This window comes from Chiloscyllium plagiosum, chromosome 33, assembly GCF_004010195.1.
Source record: "Chiloscyllium plagiosum isolate BGI_BamShark_2017 chromosome 33, ASM401019v2, whole genome shotgun sequence".
Taxonomy (NCBI): Eukaryota; Metazoa; Chordata; class Chondrichthyes; order Orectolobiformes; family Hemiscylliidae; genus Chiloscyllium; species Chiloscyllium plagiosum.
Window position 1 is genome coordinate 15,160,925 of NC_057742.1, and position 18,000 is coordinate 15,178,924.

General features: G+C 38.4%; 1 protein-coding gene across 2 annotated transcripts in view; it reads left to right on the forward strand.

The window, feature by feature from the left end:
- LOC122539874 (ceramide synthase 6-like) overlaps positions 1-17,512 on the forward strand; it is a 37,848-nt gene extending 20,336 nt beyond the window's left edge. For both annotated transcript variants that reach the window (XM_043675007.1, XM_043675006.1), the window contains 5 exons: positions 4,149-4,241; positions 10,231-10,359; positions 13,002-13,108; positions 15,222-15,378; positions 17,237-17,512. In XM_043675007.1, coding sequence (XP_043530942.1) covers positions 4,149-4,241; positions 10,231-10,359; positions 13,002-13,108; positions 15,222-15,378; positions 17,237-17,323 — 573 coding nt within the window. In that variant the 3' untranslated portion in view covers positions 17,324-17,512. The remainder of the gene's footprint in view (positions 1-4,148; positions 4,242-10,230; positions 10,360-13,001; positions 13,109-15,221; positions 15,379-17,236) is intronic.
- The last annotated feature ends 488 nt before the right edge of the window (positions 17,513-18,000 follow it).

Below are 18,000 nucleotides of genomic sequence, written 5' to 3' on the forward strand. Positions count from 1 at the left end.
AAACTATGACCCCTCGTGGAAGTCAATTGTGCCCTGGCTATCAACTGTATCTATGCCTCTCATTACCTTGTACACCTCTCTTCCTCCTTCTCTCCAGAGAGAAGAGTCTAAGCTTAGTCAACCTGTCTTTGTAAGACAAGCCCTCCAGTCGAGGCAGCATCCTGGAAATCTCCTTTGCATCCTTTCCAAAGCCTCCGCATCTTTCCTATAATAGGGCAACCAGAACTGGACACAATATTCCAAGTGTGGTCTCACTAGGGTTTTGTAGAGCTGCAGCAAATCTTTGTGGCTCTTAAACTCAATCCCCCTGTTAATGAAAGTCAAAACACCACATGCTTTCTTAATCCTCTTCGTAGGATATGTGGAACAATCCATCTTCCGCAACCACACTGGCCCCACCCCCCACCTTTTCCTCCGCTACATCGATGACTGTATCGGCGCCGCCTCGTGCACCCACGAGGAGGTTGAACAGTTCATCCATTTCACTAACACCTTCCACCACGACCTCAAATTCACCTGGACAGTCTCAGATTCCTCCCTCCCCTTCCTCGACCTTTCTATTTCTATCTCAGGCGACCGAATCAACACGGACATCTACTACAAACCAACCGACTCCCACAGCTACCTGGACTACACCTCCCCCCATCCTGCCCCCTGTAAAAACGCCATCCCATTCTCACAATTATCCCAATCAGTACAGTCGAGAAAATAGTCAATTTTGAGTGACATGATGAAGTGAATACGTCAGCACCTGCTGACTATCATTGGAGCTCCTGTGACTCTCCTCCAATTCATGGCAGGAGTTTAAGTTCTGAGGTTGTGTTCCATGATTATTCTTTCATTGACTTTGTATGCACTGCAGTAGTGTTATGACTTGTAGGTTATGCCATTAATGAATTGAAGAACTACCACATTCACTGTATGTTAACCTATATTCCTGGAATTATGACTGCAGTATGTGGCTTCCTGTTAAGAGGGAGAGGTGTAGGTAGTCAACCTCTCATTACACCTACTACTTGCCGGCTACTTGCGGAGCGTTTCAGAGAACACCTCTGGGACACCCGGACCAACCAACCCAACCACCCTGTAGCTCAACATTTCAATTCCCCCTCCTACTCCACCAAGGATATGCAGGTCTTTGGATTCCTCCATCGTCAGACCACAGCGAAACGATGGTTGGAGGAAGAACGCCTCATCTTCCGGCTAGGAACCCTCCAACCACAAGGGATGAACTCGGATTTCACCAGTTTCCTCATTTCCCCTCCCCCCCACCTTGTCTCAGTCAAATCCATCGAATTCAGCACCTGCAATCTTCCTAACCTGCAATCTTCTTCCCGACCTCTCCGCCCCCACCCCAGTCTGACCTATCACCCTCACCTTGACCTCTTTCCACCTATCACATTTCCGTCCCTCCTGCCTACCTTTTATCTTAGCCTGCTGGACAAACTTTCCTCATTCCTGAAGAAGAGCTTATGCCCGAAACGTCGATTCTCCTGTTCCCTGGATGCTGCCTGACCTGCGCTTTTCCAGCAACACATTTCCAGCTCTGATCTCCAGCATCTGCAGACCTCACTTTCTCCTGCTTTCTTAACAACCCTATCGATTGGTTGGCAACTTGAACATAGGGATCTATGCACTTGAACATCAAGGTCCTGCTGCCAAGAATCCTGTCTTTAATCCTATATTCAGTATTCAAGTTCGACCTTCCAAAATGCATCACTTCACATTTATCCAGGTTGAACTCCATCTGCCATTTCTCAGTGCAGCTCTACATCCTGTCAATGTCACGCTGCAGCCTGCAATAGCCCTTGATAATACCAACTGCACCTCCAACCTCTGTGTCATCACCAAATTTACTAACCCACCCCTCAACCTCCTCATCCAAGTCATTTATAAAAACTACAAAGAGCAGAGGCCCAAGAACAGAGCCCCGTGGGACACCGTTCACCACTGACCTTCAGGCAGAATACTTTCCATTTACAACCACTCTCTGCCTTCTGTCAGCCAACCAATTCTGAATCCAGAGTGCCAAATCTCCCTGAATCCCATACCTCCTGACTTTATGAATGAGCCTACCATGGGGAACCTTATTAAATGCCTTGCTGAAGTCCATATACACCACAGCCACTGCCCGACCTTTGTCAACCTGTCTCGTTGCCTCCTCAAAGAATTCAATAAGATTTGTGAGGCATGACCTGCTTTTAATCACACTGTGCTTTTCCATATAGTCATAAATTCTGTCCCTCAATTATTTCCAAAACCTTACTGACCACAGATGTAAGACTGACTGGTCTGTAATTGCCAAGGATTTCCCTATTATCCTTCTTGAAAAGAGGAACAGCATTTACCTCCCTCCAGTCCTTTGGTGCGACTCCCGTGGAGAGAGAGGAAGCAAAGTGGGTTAGCAACCTCCTTTCTCGCTTCCCAGAGCAACCTAGGATAAATCTGGTCTGGCCCTGGGGACTTAACAATCTTAATGTTTGCTAGAATTTCCAGCATGAGAGTGTGGTGCTGGAAAAGCACAGCAGGTCAGGCAACATCCGAGGAGCAGGAGAATCAACGTTTCGGTGGTGATGGAAGCAGAATCATTAGGGACATGTAAGCAACGGCTGGACATGCACATAGTCAGCAGTGAATTGAGGGTGCATAGGTTAGATTATTTTATTTTAGATAGGATTAATCCTTGGCCGAAGAGCCTGTTCTGTGCTGTACTTTTCTATGTTCTATTTAGTTGTGGCCAAACTACTCACTATAGAATAAATAAACACTCTTTGGTATATATCTGATAATACATTTGCTCAAAGTGCAAAATCGAAGAATATTAAACATATTCAGCTTTCTTCACTTCAATGACCAACATCCAAAAGATGGGTTAACCTTGCTTTGTCGTAAAAATGTGTTTGAGTCCACTTGAGCTGGTGTGAAAAAGTCTTCACTTTACCAACCATTACTTTTCTAGATTTAATGAGCTCAGCCATTTTCTAGTGAGTGCAGCGCAACAAATAAAACTCTCCATAATTGACAAAGGGAGAGAGACAATTTGATGACAGGGAAAGCAGCAGTTAAATTGATGAATTATGTTTTCCAGAGATTAGAAAATTAAAAAGTTTGCATCATTATAGATCTGATCACCTGGTCAGGGCATCCTAAATATCTCCTCTGTTGCATGGTAATTTCAATAATGTAATATTCTTTCAGATAATTTGAGTTCTGAAGAAGAATCCAATCTTATTCAAAGTTAACTTTGTTTCTCTGTCCACAAATACTGCCAGACGTGTTGTGTTTCTCCACACCTGTTATTGTTTAAAATTTCTAGCATATGCAGTATTTTGCATCTTTATAATAATCTCTCAGCTCTGCACCAACTTAATTATGAGAATTATTTTGAATTAGAACAAGGAATCAGCCATTCTGGACTGAGATGATTTGGTCCCTAAAGAGCCAGATATCTCCAGAGTTATCCATTCCTAAGGACAGCAGATGATCTGCCTCTAAGTTCATCCAGTACCGAGATTGATAAATCATTGAGCTCAAAGAAATCATGATCTGGGGCTTAAATCCAGCTCAAAGACAGGACGTGCAACAATTGAATAAAGCTCTTGGATAAAGCTGCATTTTTAGACCACTGAACGGAGCACTTACATTAACTTTTGACTTTCTATTTGATGGGTTCAATGAGTGGAAAAGTACCAGGATTGGCCCCACTCCCTGAAATGTGCAGCATTTAAAGAGAAAATTGAAAACTGGTATAAAGTTTCAAAGTTTTTCAGTCTAAGTTTGAGAATGGTCCAGTATTATACAACCAGAAGTCAAAACAAAACTGAGCAGAGTAGCAGATTTGTGGTCCACTTATGGTTTAACATTTTGGTGATTATCCTTTACAAATAGTTAATACAAACCCTGATGTTTAACTCGGTTAGTTTTTGGCAGGTACCTTCCTTGCCTGCTGAGTAAAGCAGATTCAACAATCAGGATCTCTGTGGATGTCTTCAATGAATTTATAGGAAGTTTCCACTAGATGGGCAGGGTATTAAAACAAAAAAGCCGGTAGCTTGAAAAAGGAAATAGTTGGAAAAAAATTTTCATCACTCAAAGGATATTTGTTAGAGGACCAAAAGTTAAATCCTGTCTCCTTCCCTTTTGTGCAGGAACTTTCGTTTCAAATCTACATACACTACATGATGGAATTTGCTTTCTATGGATCACTGATATTTTCACAGTTTTTTGATGTTAAAAGAAAGGTAAGTCTACCAGTGACCTCTGGACATACGACGATGTGCACGTATTGATATCTCCTACAAACTAATAGCCAAGATGACGACATGTTGAAGGTGTCTGGTTTTGAAATGACAGTTCAAACCTGTTTTCCCAATACATAATGGGATATATTGTCCAGCTCACCTCAATTACCCCCTTGTTGATTGGGCTTACGGTAAAGTTGGTATCAAAATCGGAGAGAAATAGACAGCACATTGAAGGCACTATTGAAATTGGGTAGAGCAATAGTTTTTAGAAAGGAAAGCATAGGAGGATGTGCTGCAGGGATCCAATGTCATATTTATGCATTGGGTGTATATAAGTGAACAGTGGACCAGGTAATGCATTATTTTGTATCTTGTATTGGAATGTTAACTGACTCATTTGGTAGTGCTGTTGCCTTGAAGTCAGAAGATGTGAATTTAAGTTCTGTTTCATGATTTGAGCGCAAAAATCAGGTTGACACGATGGTGCATTCTGAAGGAGTGCTGCACTGTTTGAGGTACTATTTTGGATGCAGTCCTATCTGCTATCTGGTGGACATAAAAGGTCCTATGGGACTATATAGAAGAAGAGCAACTAGGAGAGTTGATATTTATCACCAGTCAACATTCCAAAAGATAGCTGGTCATTTATTATATTGCCATTTTTGGGAGTTGGCTCAAGAGTAACAGGCTGCTGTATTTCAAGGGTAACTACACTTCGAAAGTTGGCTATAAAGTGCTTTTGTACATTCTGTTATCATGAGCATTATATAAATGCAAATTTTTTTGATGGGTGTTGAGCATGCTTTTCATGGTTTGGATATAATCATAAATAAAATCAGTGTTAATCATGTTTTTATGGAAATTAGTGCTTCATTGATTTATTAAGTTAAAATGTAACCATCCTTTAATTATGAAATTTATTTAAAAATGTAATATAATAACATAAGAAATAGGAGCTGGAGTAGCATCTGGAGTAGGCCAGCATTCAATAAATCTATCATGGATTCAGTTACACTTGCTCCCTGCTCACTATACCCTTTAATTCCTTTACTGTTCAAAAATCTATCTTTTGCCTTAAAAACATTCAACAAGGTAGCCTCAATTGCTTCACTGGGCAGGAAATTCCACAGTATTACAACCCTTTTAGAAGAAGTTCCTCTTCAACTCAGTCCTAAATCTGCTCCCCCTTATTTTGAGGCCATGTCCCCTAGTTCTAGTTCCATCCACCAGTGGAAACAAACTCCTCACTTCTTTCTGCCTCTCTTCTCTTTCCCCCCACCAATTCTTCTAAATTCCAATGAGGACTGTCCCAGTCTACTCAATCTCTCCTCAGAAGTCAATCCTCTGAACTCTGCAAACAGTGTAGTAAACATCTTCTGCACACCCCCTCCAGTGCTGTATATCTTTTCTCAAGTAAGGAGATCAAAACTGTACAATATACAGTACTCTGGGTGTGGCCTCACCAGCACCCATACACTGCAGCATAACCTTCCTATTTTAAACTCCATCATTCTAGCAATGAGGACAACATTGTATTTGCATTCTTAATTACCTGCTGCACCTACAAACCGACTTCTTGTGATACATGCATAAGGACACCCACATCCCTCTGCAGAGCAGTATGCTGCAATTTTTCACCATTTTAATAAAGTCTGCTTTGTTATTCCTACCAAAATGGATGACTTCACATTTACCAACATTGTACTCCATCTGCCAGATCCTTGCCCACTCAGCATGTATATCCCTCTGCAAACTTTGAGTTGTCTGCACTCTTTTCTCCCACCCCCCCCTCATCTTAGTAACATCTGCAGACTCTGGCACACTACACTTAATCCCCAACTCTATAATATCTATGTAAATTGTAAACAATTGTAAACAATTGTGGTCCCAACACTGACCCCTGAGGCACACCACTAGCCACTGATCACCAGCCAAAAACTACCCGTTTATCACCACTCTTTGCTTTCTGTTAGTTAACCAATCATCTATCCATGCTTATACATTACCCATAATATCACGCACCTTTATATTGTGCAGCAGCCTTTTGTGCAGCACCTTGTCTAATGCCTTCTGGAACTCCCAGATACATCATATCCACTGGTTTCCTGTTGTTCGCTGTGCTTGTAATGTCCTCAAAGAATTCCAGTAAATTTCAGTTAAACATGACCTGCCTTTCATGAACTCATGCTGCATCTGCCCAATGGGACAGTTCTATCCAGATGTCTCGCTATTTCTTCCTTGATTATAGATTCAAGCATTTTCCCCAACTCAGAAGTTTTAAGATATCTGACCTTTAGTTACCAGCCTTTTGTCTACCTCCTTTTTTAAAACAGTGGCACCACATTTGCAAAATTTAGTTTTTGAATTCATTTTATTCTCATTTAGAGTTAGAGTCAAACAGCACAGAAGCAGACCCTTCAGTCCAACCAGTCCATGCTGAACATAATCCCAGACTAAACTAGTCCCATCTACCTGCTCCAGGCCCATATCTATATAAACCTTTTCTATTCATGTATTTATCCAAATGTCTTTTAAACATTGTATCCACATCCACCTCTTCCTCAGGAAGTTCATTCCACATGCGAACCACCCTCTGTGTAAAAATATTTGCCTCTGCTTTTTTAAATCTCTCTCCTCTCACCTTAAAAATGTTCCTCCAGACTTGAAACTCCCTAACAACTCTATCTAGACCTCTCATTATCTTATAAACTACTATCATGTCACCCCTCAACCTCCAACACTCCAGTGAAAAAGTCCCAGCCCAGTCAGCCTTCCTTTGTAACTCAAACCTTCCATACCTGGCAACATCCTGTTAAATCTCTTCTGAACCCTCTTCAGCTTGACAACATCTTGCCTGTACTGGGTGAGCAAAACTGGATTCGGTTTTCCAGAAGAGGCCTCACCAATGTCCTGTACAACGTCAACATAACATCCCACCTCCTATACTCAGAGGACTGAGCAATGAAGGCAAGTGTGCCAAACCTTTTTAATCATCCTGTCTATATGTGACGCAAACTTTAAAGAATTATTTACCTCTACCCCTAGGTCACTCTGTTCTACAACATTACCTAAGGCCCTACCATCAATTGTATAAGCCTTACCCTTGTTTGTTGTACCATAATGCAATACCTCTCATTTATCCAGATTGAACTCCATCTGCCATTTTACAGCCCATTGCCCCATTTGATCAAGATCCTTTTGTAATCTTAAAACCTTCTTCACTATCTACTGTGCCACTGATTTTGTTGTCATCCACATGATTACTAACAATGCCTTCTATATTCTCATCCAAATCATTTATATAGATGACAAACAAAAGAGGACCCAAAACATCGCTGGTCACAGGCCTCCAGTCTAAAAAGCAACCCTCCACCATTACTCTGTCTCCTGCAATTAAGCCAATTATGTATCCAATTAGCAAGCTCACCCTGAATCCCATGTGATCTGACTTTACCACTTATTCTACCATGCAGAACCTCATCAAAGACTTTACTAAAATCTGAATAAACAAAGTCTACTGGTCTGCCATCATCAACGTTTTTGGTAACTTCCTCAAAAACTCAATCAAGTTTGTGAGATACAATTTTCCTCACATAAAATCATGCTGACTCTCCCATTCATATTTTGCATCTCTAAATGTCCATAAATACTGCCTCTTTTATAGTCACCTCCAACAATTTACCTTTAACCAAAGTCAGACTCACCATTCTATAGTCTCTTGTGTTTTCCCTACAACCTTTCTTAAACAAAGGTACAACATTAGCCACCCTCCAATCATCAGGTACCTCACCTGTAGTTATAGATGAGAACATATTTATTAATGTGGTTGTTTCTGTAAGTGGGATCTATTCCTAGTTTTTAAAATCTGTTCATGGGATGTGTTTATTGCTGACTCGGCAGGCATTTATTGCCTTTGTGAAGGTGATGATCAATCACATTCTTCAACCACTGCAGTCCCCCGGGTGTAAGTATGATCAGTGCTGTTAGGAAGGGAGTTCCTGGATTTTGACACAGCACCAGTGAAAAAATGGCAGTACACTTCAAAGTCCTGATGATGTGCAGTTAGTAGGGACCAAGCAGCTGATTGTGCTCCCGTGCATCTGTTGCCTTTGTTTTCCTGGTACTAGGGGGTCACAGATTTGGGAAGGTGCTATTGAAGGAAGTAATACCTCAAATTGTAATTATGGTGCTGGACATAGAGGTAAAAGAGACACCGAAAAATAAGTTTGATATTTAATCTGGGAATTATTTTGGGTAATCCTTATTGTTTCTCCAGATTGTGATTCTGCATTGTTGGTGTTTAAACAGCTATTATTGATTACAGCATGGTAGAAAGCAATGAAACCTGTTTATGAAAGGTGACTAGTGTAGTATTTGCCCATTTAGGCTCTTCATCGAGTACAAATTATGCATCACAGTAAATCTTGGATTAGCTAAAAGTGTCAAAATATGAAATAAATGCCACTACTTTATCATAAAGCATACTTCCCATAAAAAGAAAACTTAATTTACAAACCAGACTATTACTTTCTGTAACACTTGTCCCATTATGTGCACTCTTCATGACACGTACCACAGTCCAAGGTTCCTATCTGTAGCTGACAGTTCACAAGCTCCTGCCTCAACAGCATACAGATTAGAAATGACATGTGTACAGTCTCCACAATGTGTTCACTTTCTGCAACATTTTAATGCCCAGAGAAGTAAACTACAAGTAAACTACAAATTTGCATTTTACCACAAAATTTTAAACCATTGCCTATATCTCCACACAAATGGAATGGAGCTGCGTATGTTTGGAAATTCCAGTACATTCCTCAAAATAAATTTGTTTGCTTTTATTTTATTATTGAGAATTTAACCAAATCCCATTGCTGTGCTAATTGTTACAGACCAGGGACAACCCAGGCTAATCCCTGACCTGTAGATTAGCAGATCTCAGCCTGAACAGCACAGTGCATTTGGATTATGGAGAGAAAGGCAGGCAGGATTCCTGTTTTGTAGGAAACTCAAATACATAGCCATTTGAGGAAGACTTGATTATATTATGTATCCATTATGTTGTTGACCCATGGGCTAGAAAATTTGGTCAGGATTTCTGTGACAAGTAGAAACTCAGCCTCGCTCAAATACATCCTGTTCATACTTGACTGATTGTGTCACAGTTGTATATACAAGGCTGCATTAGATAGATTTTTGAGACGGAAGGTGGGCAGACAAGTAAAATTAAAGCCACAATCAGATTCGCCATGAGCAGCTCGAGGAGCTAAATGGCCTCCTCCTATTTCTGATGCTTGTGTAAATTGCATGTTAAACTATTATCCTATCATGTCACTGCCTGCAGGAGATAAGCAGGGACGTTTGAATTTTTGGTGAGATGAGAGAAAAAATGGTCAGGAGACAACAAAACACAAACTGAAGAATTGAGTGTTATCCTCAGAATGCCGAACAAAAACATTATTCTTTTAAACAAATACTATACTTTTAACTGATACTTGTTCCACTTTCTTTTAATAAAGATCCTCCTCCTCTCCAACAAACAAAATGTGTATTACCCTCTGGTTTGTTCGTGTACTCTGGTGTACTGTAACATGAGAATTGAAGAAAAGTTGGGATGTGTATCATTGGTAGCATCTATTGAATTTGTATCACCAGCACTCTGATGGAATTTTGCTTTTAGTTAAAGGATTGTCCATACAATTCTGAGAATTCAGAAAAGTGGACCATCAGATAATGCAGCATCCCTCTGTCACTCAAATATAATGCTATCTAGGTATTGTGTCAAATTCCTGGTTAATGACTCCAATCCATCTGGGCCAAAAGAGAGAGTACTGGTCACAAGCTTGTGTATCCTTAGCTGGGACTGCAGTCTACAGATTATAATACCAGTGGAACACCACTAAATAAGCCAGATTAAGGCAAGGAATGGATTGAAATGAGACAAGATCCAAATGATGCAGGTTGCCTTTCACTTCTTTATTTTTAGGATTTTGTTGTCATGTGTATCCATCATCATGTCACCATTCTGCTACTTACAATTGCGTATGTTGCCAACATGACACGGGCAGGAGCCATTGTTCTTCTGTTGCATGACGCAGCTGACATTGTTTTAGAGGTAGGTGTAAGAAATGTGCTTTGAAAATATAACATTTCTTAATCAGTTAATATGTACCAGCTAAGCCACATACTTGGATTCTTACAATGTAGATAATCCAACAAAGATATCCATTACCCAGGTAATTATGCGATTAACTTACAATGTGGTGATGAAAACAGTTCTTCAAAACTGTTGTTAAAAATAGCAGATTCAAATGTAACCAGGCCTGTGGTGTGTGCTTTCATTCAGTTAAACTGATGATATTATTTTCTTTTTAAAAAATCGTTAGAATTAACAATGAAAAACAAGACCACTGACTTATCAAACTATACCAATATTTCCTCTCCTCTGCAAATTATCCCATTGAAGTTTTACATTTTTTAATCAATCTACTCAAATGTTATTACACACTACTGAAGCAGATGGGATTTGACATAGGCCTGTGGTTCAAAGGTAAATTATACACTTTAGCCTGTTTTCCGATACTCTTTCTACCCTTCCTTTTCAAATACTTAGCCAATTTAAATGAAGTCCCAAAGCTACCTGTAGAGTGAAGCAGTCTGCGTTCTAACACCATATTACGTGCTATTTTATTTTTACCTTATTCATTCAATCTTTTTATACCTTTATTACCTGCATTCCTACAAAATCCATTAGTCCCAAAATTCCAAGGCCCATGTTCTCTCACTGAAGTGCAGTAATGTCGAATTTACAACTGCTTACAGTTAAGGATGAGGATATGGGCTCCCATCCCAAATGTTGATAGTGTCATTAAGTAGATGTGACCTTAGCAGGCACAAATGTCAAGAAGGAAATTAGAATGTGACAGCATGCCTTTCTGATGGCAGAGTTGGAACAACGCTTTCTCATCCTGTACCTTACTCTATGATTAGGTGATTTGTATTTAAAAAATAGTTGATTGCAGGAATAAAAAAAGTACTTGGCAAGATGAACCAGATTGCCTTTTTGAAAAAGATTGTGTAAAATGTTTAGGTTGGAGAATGGAATTGTGCAGTTAGCATCAATTTAACAAAATAGGATGGAAAAAACACACTTAGAACAATGTGAATGCAGACGAGAAACCTCGGAAGGCTAATCATCATATTATTGATAAACTTTATAGACATAGAAATGAGAACGATTTGTCAATGCCATGCATTGCAGGGATTAAAGATTAAAAATCACAGAGGGGTCACATGTTCAACTATCATAAGATCCTCACTAGAATGAGCGCAGTATTCAAAAGTTAGAGGGATTTTGGGATTCTAGAGAAATGTTGAGAAGAAAGATTGAACAAAGATTCCAGGCATGTTTCACAATGGAGAACTTGTGAAAATTCCACTTTAGGCAAAAGAAGGTAGATGAATGTCAATAAATGAGAAGCAAAATGTTAGGAATTAAAGAAATTTGTGAAATTAAGAGTGTGAACATCAAGAGCAAAGTGGAAAAATTGAGGTATGAATAACTAGTAATGTAACAACAAGGAAATGCAAGGAAGAATACAAAGCTAATAGAATACAAGAGTTGGGAGGTTATGATGAAGCTGTATAGGACATTGGTTAGGCGACACCTGGAGTACTGTGTGTAGTTCAGGTCACAACACTATTGAAAGGAAGTAATTACTCTGGAGCAGTTGCAGAGGTGATTCACCAGGATGTTGTCAGGGCTGTAGCTTTTCAGCTATGAAGGGAAACTATAATGGCTCAGGTTGTTTTCTTTGGAACTGAGAAGATTGAGAGGCAACCCTGATCGTGCTCTACAAAATTATGAAGGGCACAGATAGGATTGATAGCGATAAACTTTTTCCCTTAGCAGAACGGTTAGTTATGAGGAGTCACCGATTTAAAGTAAGGAAGAGGAGGTTTATAGGGGATTTAAGAAGATATGTTTTCACGTACAGGGCCATGCATAATTGGAAATCACAGGATGGAGAAAGGCAAGAACCATTATAACATTGAAAAAGTACATAGAGGATCATTTAAAGCACCATAGCACACAAGGCTATGGACCAAGTATGGGGATTAGAGTAGATAGTTCTTGAAATTGGTGTGATGTTGATGTGCTGATGGTCCTCTTTCTGTGATGTAATACTCAGACTCTGGGGAAGCTTATTAAGACTTAATGCACTGTTAATTCTGTAATTTAACTCTGGTTAGTTTCAATTTTTGATTCTATGCTGTATCAACCAGGCAAGTCTAGAATAGTATAAGTGATTCAGTAGAAAGTGATGTAGTCATTTTGATTAATGATAAGTATTGCCATTAAGTTATATCTAGGCTGGGTACAAAACCTTTAACTTTGAGTGAGAGTGGATGTCTTACACTTAAAATAAGAAAGTTCCTTCTGGCAAATCAGTTGTAGTGTTGAATCAACCATTATCTGTAAATGTCACTGGAAACCACCTTATAAAAACAGAATGCTGAAAATAGCAGGTTAGAACACATCTGTGGAGAAAAACAGTTAAAGCATCATCTTGACCCAAAAGTTTATCAATAGAATTGTGAAATGTACAGTTTCATTGTTTAAGGTAAGCATATAGATAACTTGCCTGTTGAACGACTACTTCCTGCAAGTTGTATGTTTGTGTGGGCGTGGACAATTTTCTTACAAATTTACTGATTATGGTCAAACCACTAATTACTACTTCCTTTTAAATACAGCTGGCTAAAATGGCAAACTATGCTAAATGGCAAACACTCTGTAACATTTTCTTCTTGATGTTTGCTGTGGTCTTCATTGTAACCCGTCTGGTAATATACCCTCTCATGTAAGTAACCATTTCTTTATTTGTATAGATAAGCTTAGTTTCTTTTGATTTAAGGAGAGGTAAGGTTTTCTAATGAAATGGTTGCCTTTTTTCTTTTATGTACATGTATTTTGCTTTGTTCTTCCCCCTCTTCTCTTGAGTGTGTTGACTCATATATTGGAAATCATAAACTCCAGTTACGCTGTGATACCTCAGCCAAATGTACATTCCAGAGCCCATACTATGAATATTGACAGATTGTTTGTTTGCATTATTTTGACATCAGGACTTCACCCAATATCCATTTACGTCAACTTTCCAGCAACCAAGGCTGATAATTTAAATTAAATAAAGAACTGCAGATGCTTGTAATCTGAAGGAAAAACAAAGTGATGGAGTAATTCAGCAGATCTGTGAGAGAAAGAGTTAACATTTCAAGTCCAGTGATCCTTTTATCAGAGTTCTGGACTCAACATTAACTCTGTTTTTCTCCCAAAGATGCTGCCAGATATGCTGAGCTTATCCAGTGTTCCTGAAAACAACTTTCAAGCTAATGTTGAAATCAGATAACTCAGCACAGACTGGGAATTGAACCTGGGATCCTCTCATTTGTACTTTAACTTTGGGGGAAGAAAAGGATGACAACAGCCTTGACAGTGATTCTGATTCAGTGAACAAATTAGTAAAAGACAGCCAGTTTTCATTGACTCCGGGAAAATTGAAATTTAAAAGCTCAAAATACTAAATACTCTGTTTATTCGTGGTGGCATAATAACATAGATGAGTTGCCATCTCCATTGTAAAGCAGGAAGAAATTTCAGTTCAGCTTGTTAAGTTGTCATCCACCGTATTCCCCAGTTTAATTACAACCAACTTTAAAAAAATAATTTGGATGAATGCATGTGATAAGATTGAATAAGATTGCAAACATTGCCTTAGGTTAAAATTCATGAATATTTGGACATGCCAAAGCTCTTCTGTAGAAAAAAAAGTAACAATAGCAAAAATATATTTTCATATGACATTGCAACAGTATTATTACTTAGATTACTATTTTGGATTGAGGGAGAAATTTCATGAAGAAACAAATTCCACTTTACTATCTGTAGTGAGCCATGATTTTGAGTATAACAGGTCAATAATTCGCTTAACAAACGTAGGAAATTGTTCTCTACTGCAAATAACAGTAGGGAAAACTTTGGATTAAACATTCCCAAAGTTAGGAACAGTAGCACACCATGTATGACTGGTGTATTTTATCCACATCATCGAAGAGGAAAAGGTTCAAGTTGATTTCTGTGGCTTGTGTTCTGATAGACTACTTGTTTTCATATAGAGGGTGTTAAATTTAAATGTTGCTCAGTAATTTGAAGATTGTGATTGCAAAATTTACATTCAGGAATTCAAAATCCTGGACTGCCTCATATGCCTCAGCTAGTTGAGTTTCTCTGTGTCTCACTTATCCTGCTATTGAGGTCTTCAATTTGACCAAGCCTTGCTATTCCTGACTAAGTTGTCTAACATGTCTTTGAGAAGCTATTATAAGGAATCTATGTATCCCATGCTTTCAGCAGCTGAGGTGGCAAGAGATCTATAAATGAGTGGAAAAGGAATGTATAGCATTTTTTATTGCACAAAAAGGGTATATCTATTTCTTTCAACAGTCTTCTGAACTATTTCTACCAAGTTCTTGACTGTCTCCAAAGAATGCATCTGATGACATAATTTCACTGTTTGCTAATTTTACTGAGTTAATTTACATAATTCTAACTAAAGATACTTTCCAACTGACACTGTTAAGTGAGCTTCACTTGGGATCACGAGTATTTTTGGGACTGCATACTGCCAGTCCACTCTATCCTGCAATTAGCAAGGGACAAATAATTGGGTAGATTTTAATTCCTACTACCCATGTGGTAATCTAGCAGGGCATGTTGCCTGTCATTAAAGTGCCTGACGTTTTTGCTCTGATTTCAATAATTTTTTAAAGGCAAGTGATTCACTCACTAGCTTATTACCCAAATAATGAATACCTCTTCCCCCATTCATAATGTATGATTCAAATTTGTTTTCATTTTTTAAATATTACACACACAGCTTGTCAGCCGAGCAATGTGTATTTTTTGTTTTACAGGAGCATCAGATCTGTGTTTTATGAAAGCTGGGAGATCATAGGACCTTTCAAAATCTGGGGCTTTATTAATCTTCTTCTTATCACGCTGCTGATTATGCACATCTACTGGTCCCATCTAATCATTCGTATGGTGTTTAAAGCATTTCATAAAGGAAAGGTAAACCCCTGAACTTATCATTTTCAGTAGATTATAATTAAGAGCATGACAGACAGTGTTGTCAACAATATAAAATTGGTTTAATTGAAGCCAAAGCAAAGCGTTGCAAATGCTGGACATCCACAATAAAACTGAAAATCCTTTGCAGAGTGAATGGTCATGGATTTGAAATATTAACTCTGTTCATGGCTACATCTGCTTTGTATTTCTAGCATTTTCTGTTGGATCAAATTTGGTTGGATTTTTGTGAGTTTATCATTCTTTCTTTTGAAAGAAAGTAAATGCTTTTGCTTACAATGAAATATATTGGGCAATGGAAGACGTTTAATTCAATTTTTGTTTCCCAGTGTCAAAAGTGTCTAACACTTCATCTCAGTGCTGAGATCATTGCGTTTTTGACATACTACCAATCATTATCCAGTACAACCATAATTCAACTCAGAAGGCTGTGAACTTGACTTCCTGATGCACAATCAATAAAGTTGTTCACTGCCAGATCTGGTCACAATGTCAAATGATGCTATGCTGTATTATTTCAAGCTATGACTATTTGCTACACCAGGATCATTGTGGAAGGTAAATTCGACACTTCCAACTTCATGTTGATTCTGTCCTAAACTATGTTTCAAATATCTTATAGAATATTTTCATAGTACTAAGCTATCCCTGACTAAACAAATTATATTCTCTGTGACAGCAACTCCAATGTGTGATTTGTCAACCATGTCATCCCTGCAGCAATTAAAGATCACATTATCTTCCACTGTCTTTCCAGCTATCTGATTCATAATGTTGGAGACAGCTGTTGTTCCTCCTGGTTCTGGCCTTGTGTTAAAATCAAATTTCAGTTTGAAAACTCTCACGGTGTTTAGTAGGATGCCCTGTAATTAAAAAAAGAAAACTGCCTTCATACTAAAATGGTGCTATATTGCATCCAAAGCAAAGCCCAAGAGAGTGAGAATATCTCCTGGAGACGCTGTTCCACTGTTTACATTTAGTATAGTTGGAAATTGGAACTCTTATTGGCCCTAGAGTTCATTGCCATTTTTAACAAGGTACATTAAGAGTTCAATTACATCCATCCAAAAGCAACAGTATAAGTACACCTTGTTATCCTGAGATATATATAGAAAATGGCGCAGAATATCTCTGACATGATCATGCAGGCATACGAATAAGGAGCAAGAATCAGCCATTCAGCTCCTCAATCCTGCTCCAATGTTCAATAAAATCATGGCTAATCTGATTGTGGCCTCAACTCCGAGTGCCCATCTATCCGAGTTAAACATAATCAAGAATCTTTCTACCTCTGTCTTTAAAAATATTCCCCCACCCCCACCTCCACTCTTTGAGGAAGAGAACTTGTGACCCCTGAGAGAAAAGAAATTCTTCTCATTTCTGCCTTAAATGGGAGATCCTTTACTTTCATACTGTATCCCTGTTCTAGTTTCTCTGCCAGGGTAAACATCCTTGTAGTAACTGCTCTGTCAAGTTCTCTCAGGATCTTGTCTGTTTTGGTAAGATCATATTATTCTTTTAGATTCCAAAAATTATAGGCTTAACCTATCCAACTTTCCCTCATACATAACCCTTTTCGTCCCAAGTATCAGTTAAGTCAACTTTCTCTGAACTGCTTCTAATACGTTTACATCTTCCTAAATGAGAAGACCAAAACTGTACACAAAGGTGACCTCACAAATGCTGTATAATACTGTAACAAAACATTTCAACTTTATATTCCATTTCCCTTGCAATAGGCAACAACAAACAATGGAAAGTTGCTTTTGGAACATTCTGAACTGGAGGAAGTAAGCATCCTTCATTGAACCAAAATGTTGTGTTTTTTCCTGATTGTTAGGTGTCTAAAGATGATCGAAGTGATGTGGACAGCAGCTCAGATGATGAGGATCAATCTGAACAAAATGCTCATGCGAAAACATCATAATAGACTTTAAAGTGACTGACCAAGAAATTCTACAGTTTCTCAGGATGCAAGTCCAAGCTGCAAAAGAAACAGGAAGCATTTTATTTAAAAAAAAAACTTCTCTGCTGTGCAAAATGTGCATTTGTGACATAATTGGCTAGAAATGATTTATTGTGGACTGTTTACATAAATCTATCAAAATTATAATTATGATATTTGCTAGTTCAGAGTATTATACTGTTCACTGGTAAGACCGAAATGATAAAAAGGCGAGGATATTTTAGCATGAGTGAACACTTCTGACTTCATTTCTAAAAATAAACTCATAGGCATGCTATTTTTAAACAACACAATCAAACTTTATAATTTGAATAAAGTAAAATTGAGTTTTGAAATTGAAACTTTACATCAGAAAAATACAATTTCAAGATAAATGAAATAGGTTCACTGCACTGAATAGGGTAGGAATATAGGTGAAGTTTCTAGTCCTGGAAAATAAATGTTGAATGAGCAAAATATGAAGCTGCTTTTCTGTCAGGAGTTGATTAGATATCTGGCACAATTTTAAACATAAGCAAAAAGTGCTGACTTTCTAAACCAAAGTGTAATCAGTGTCTGTGGAACTGCATTCCAATGTGTTTGATATCCTTCAGCTGAAAAAAAGGAAATGTTATTCAAAAATTTATAACTATTTTTGG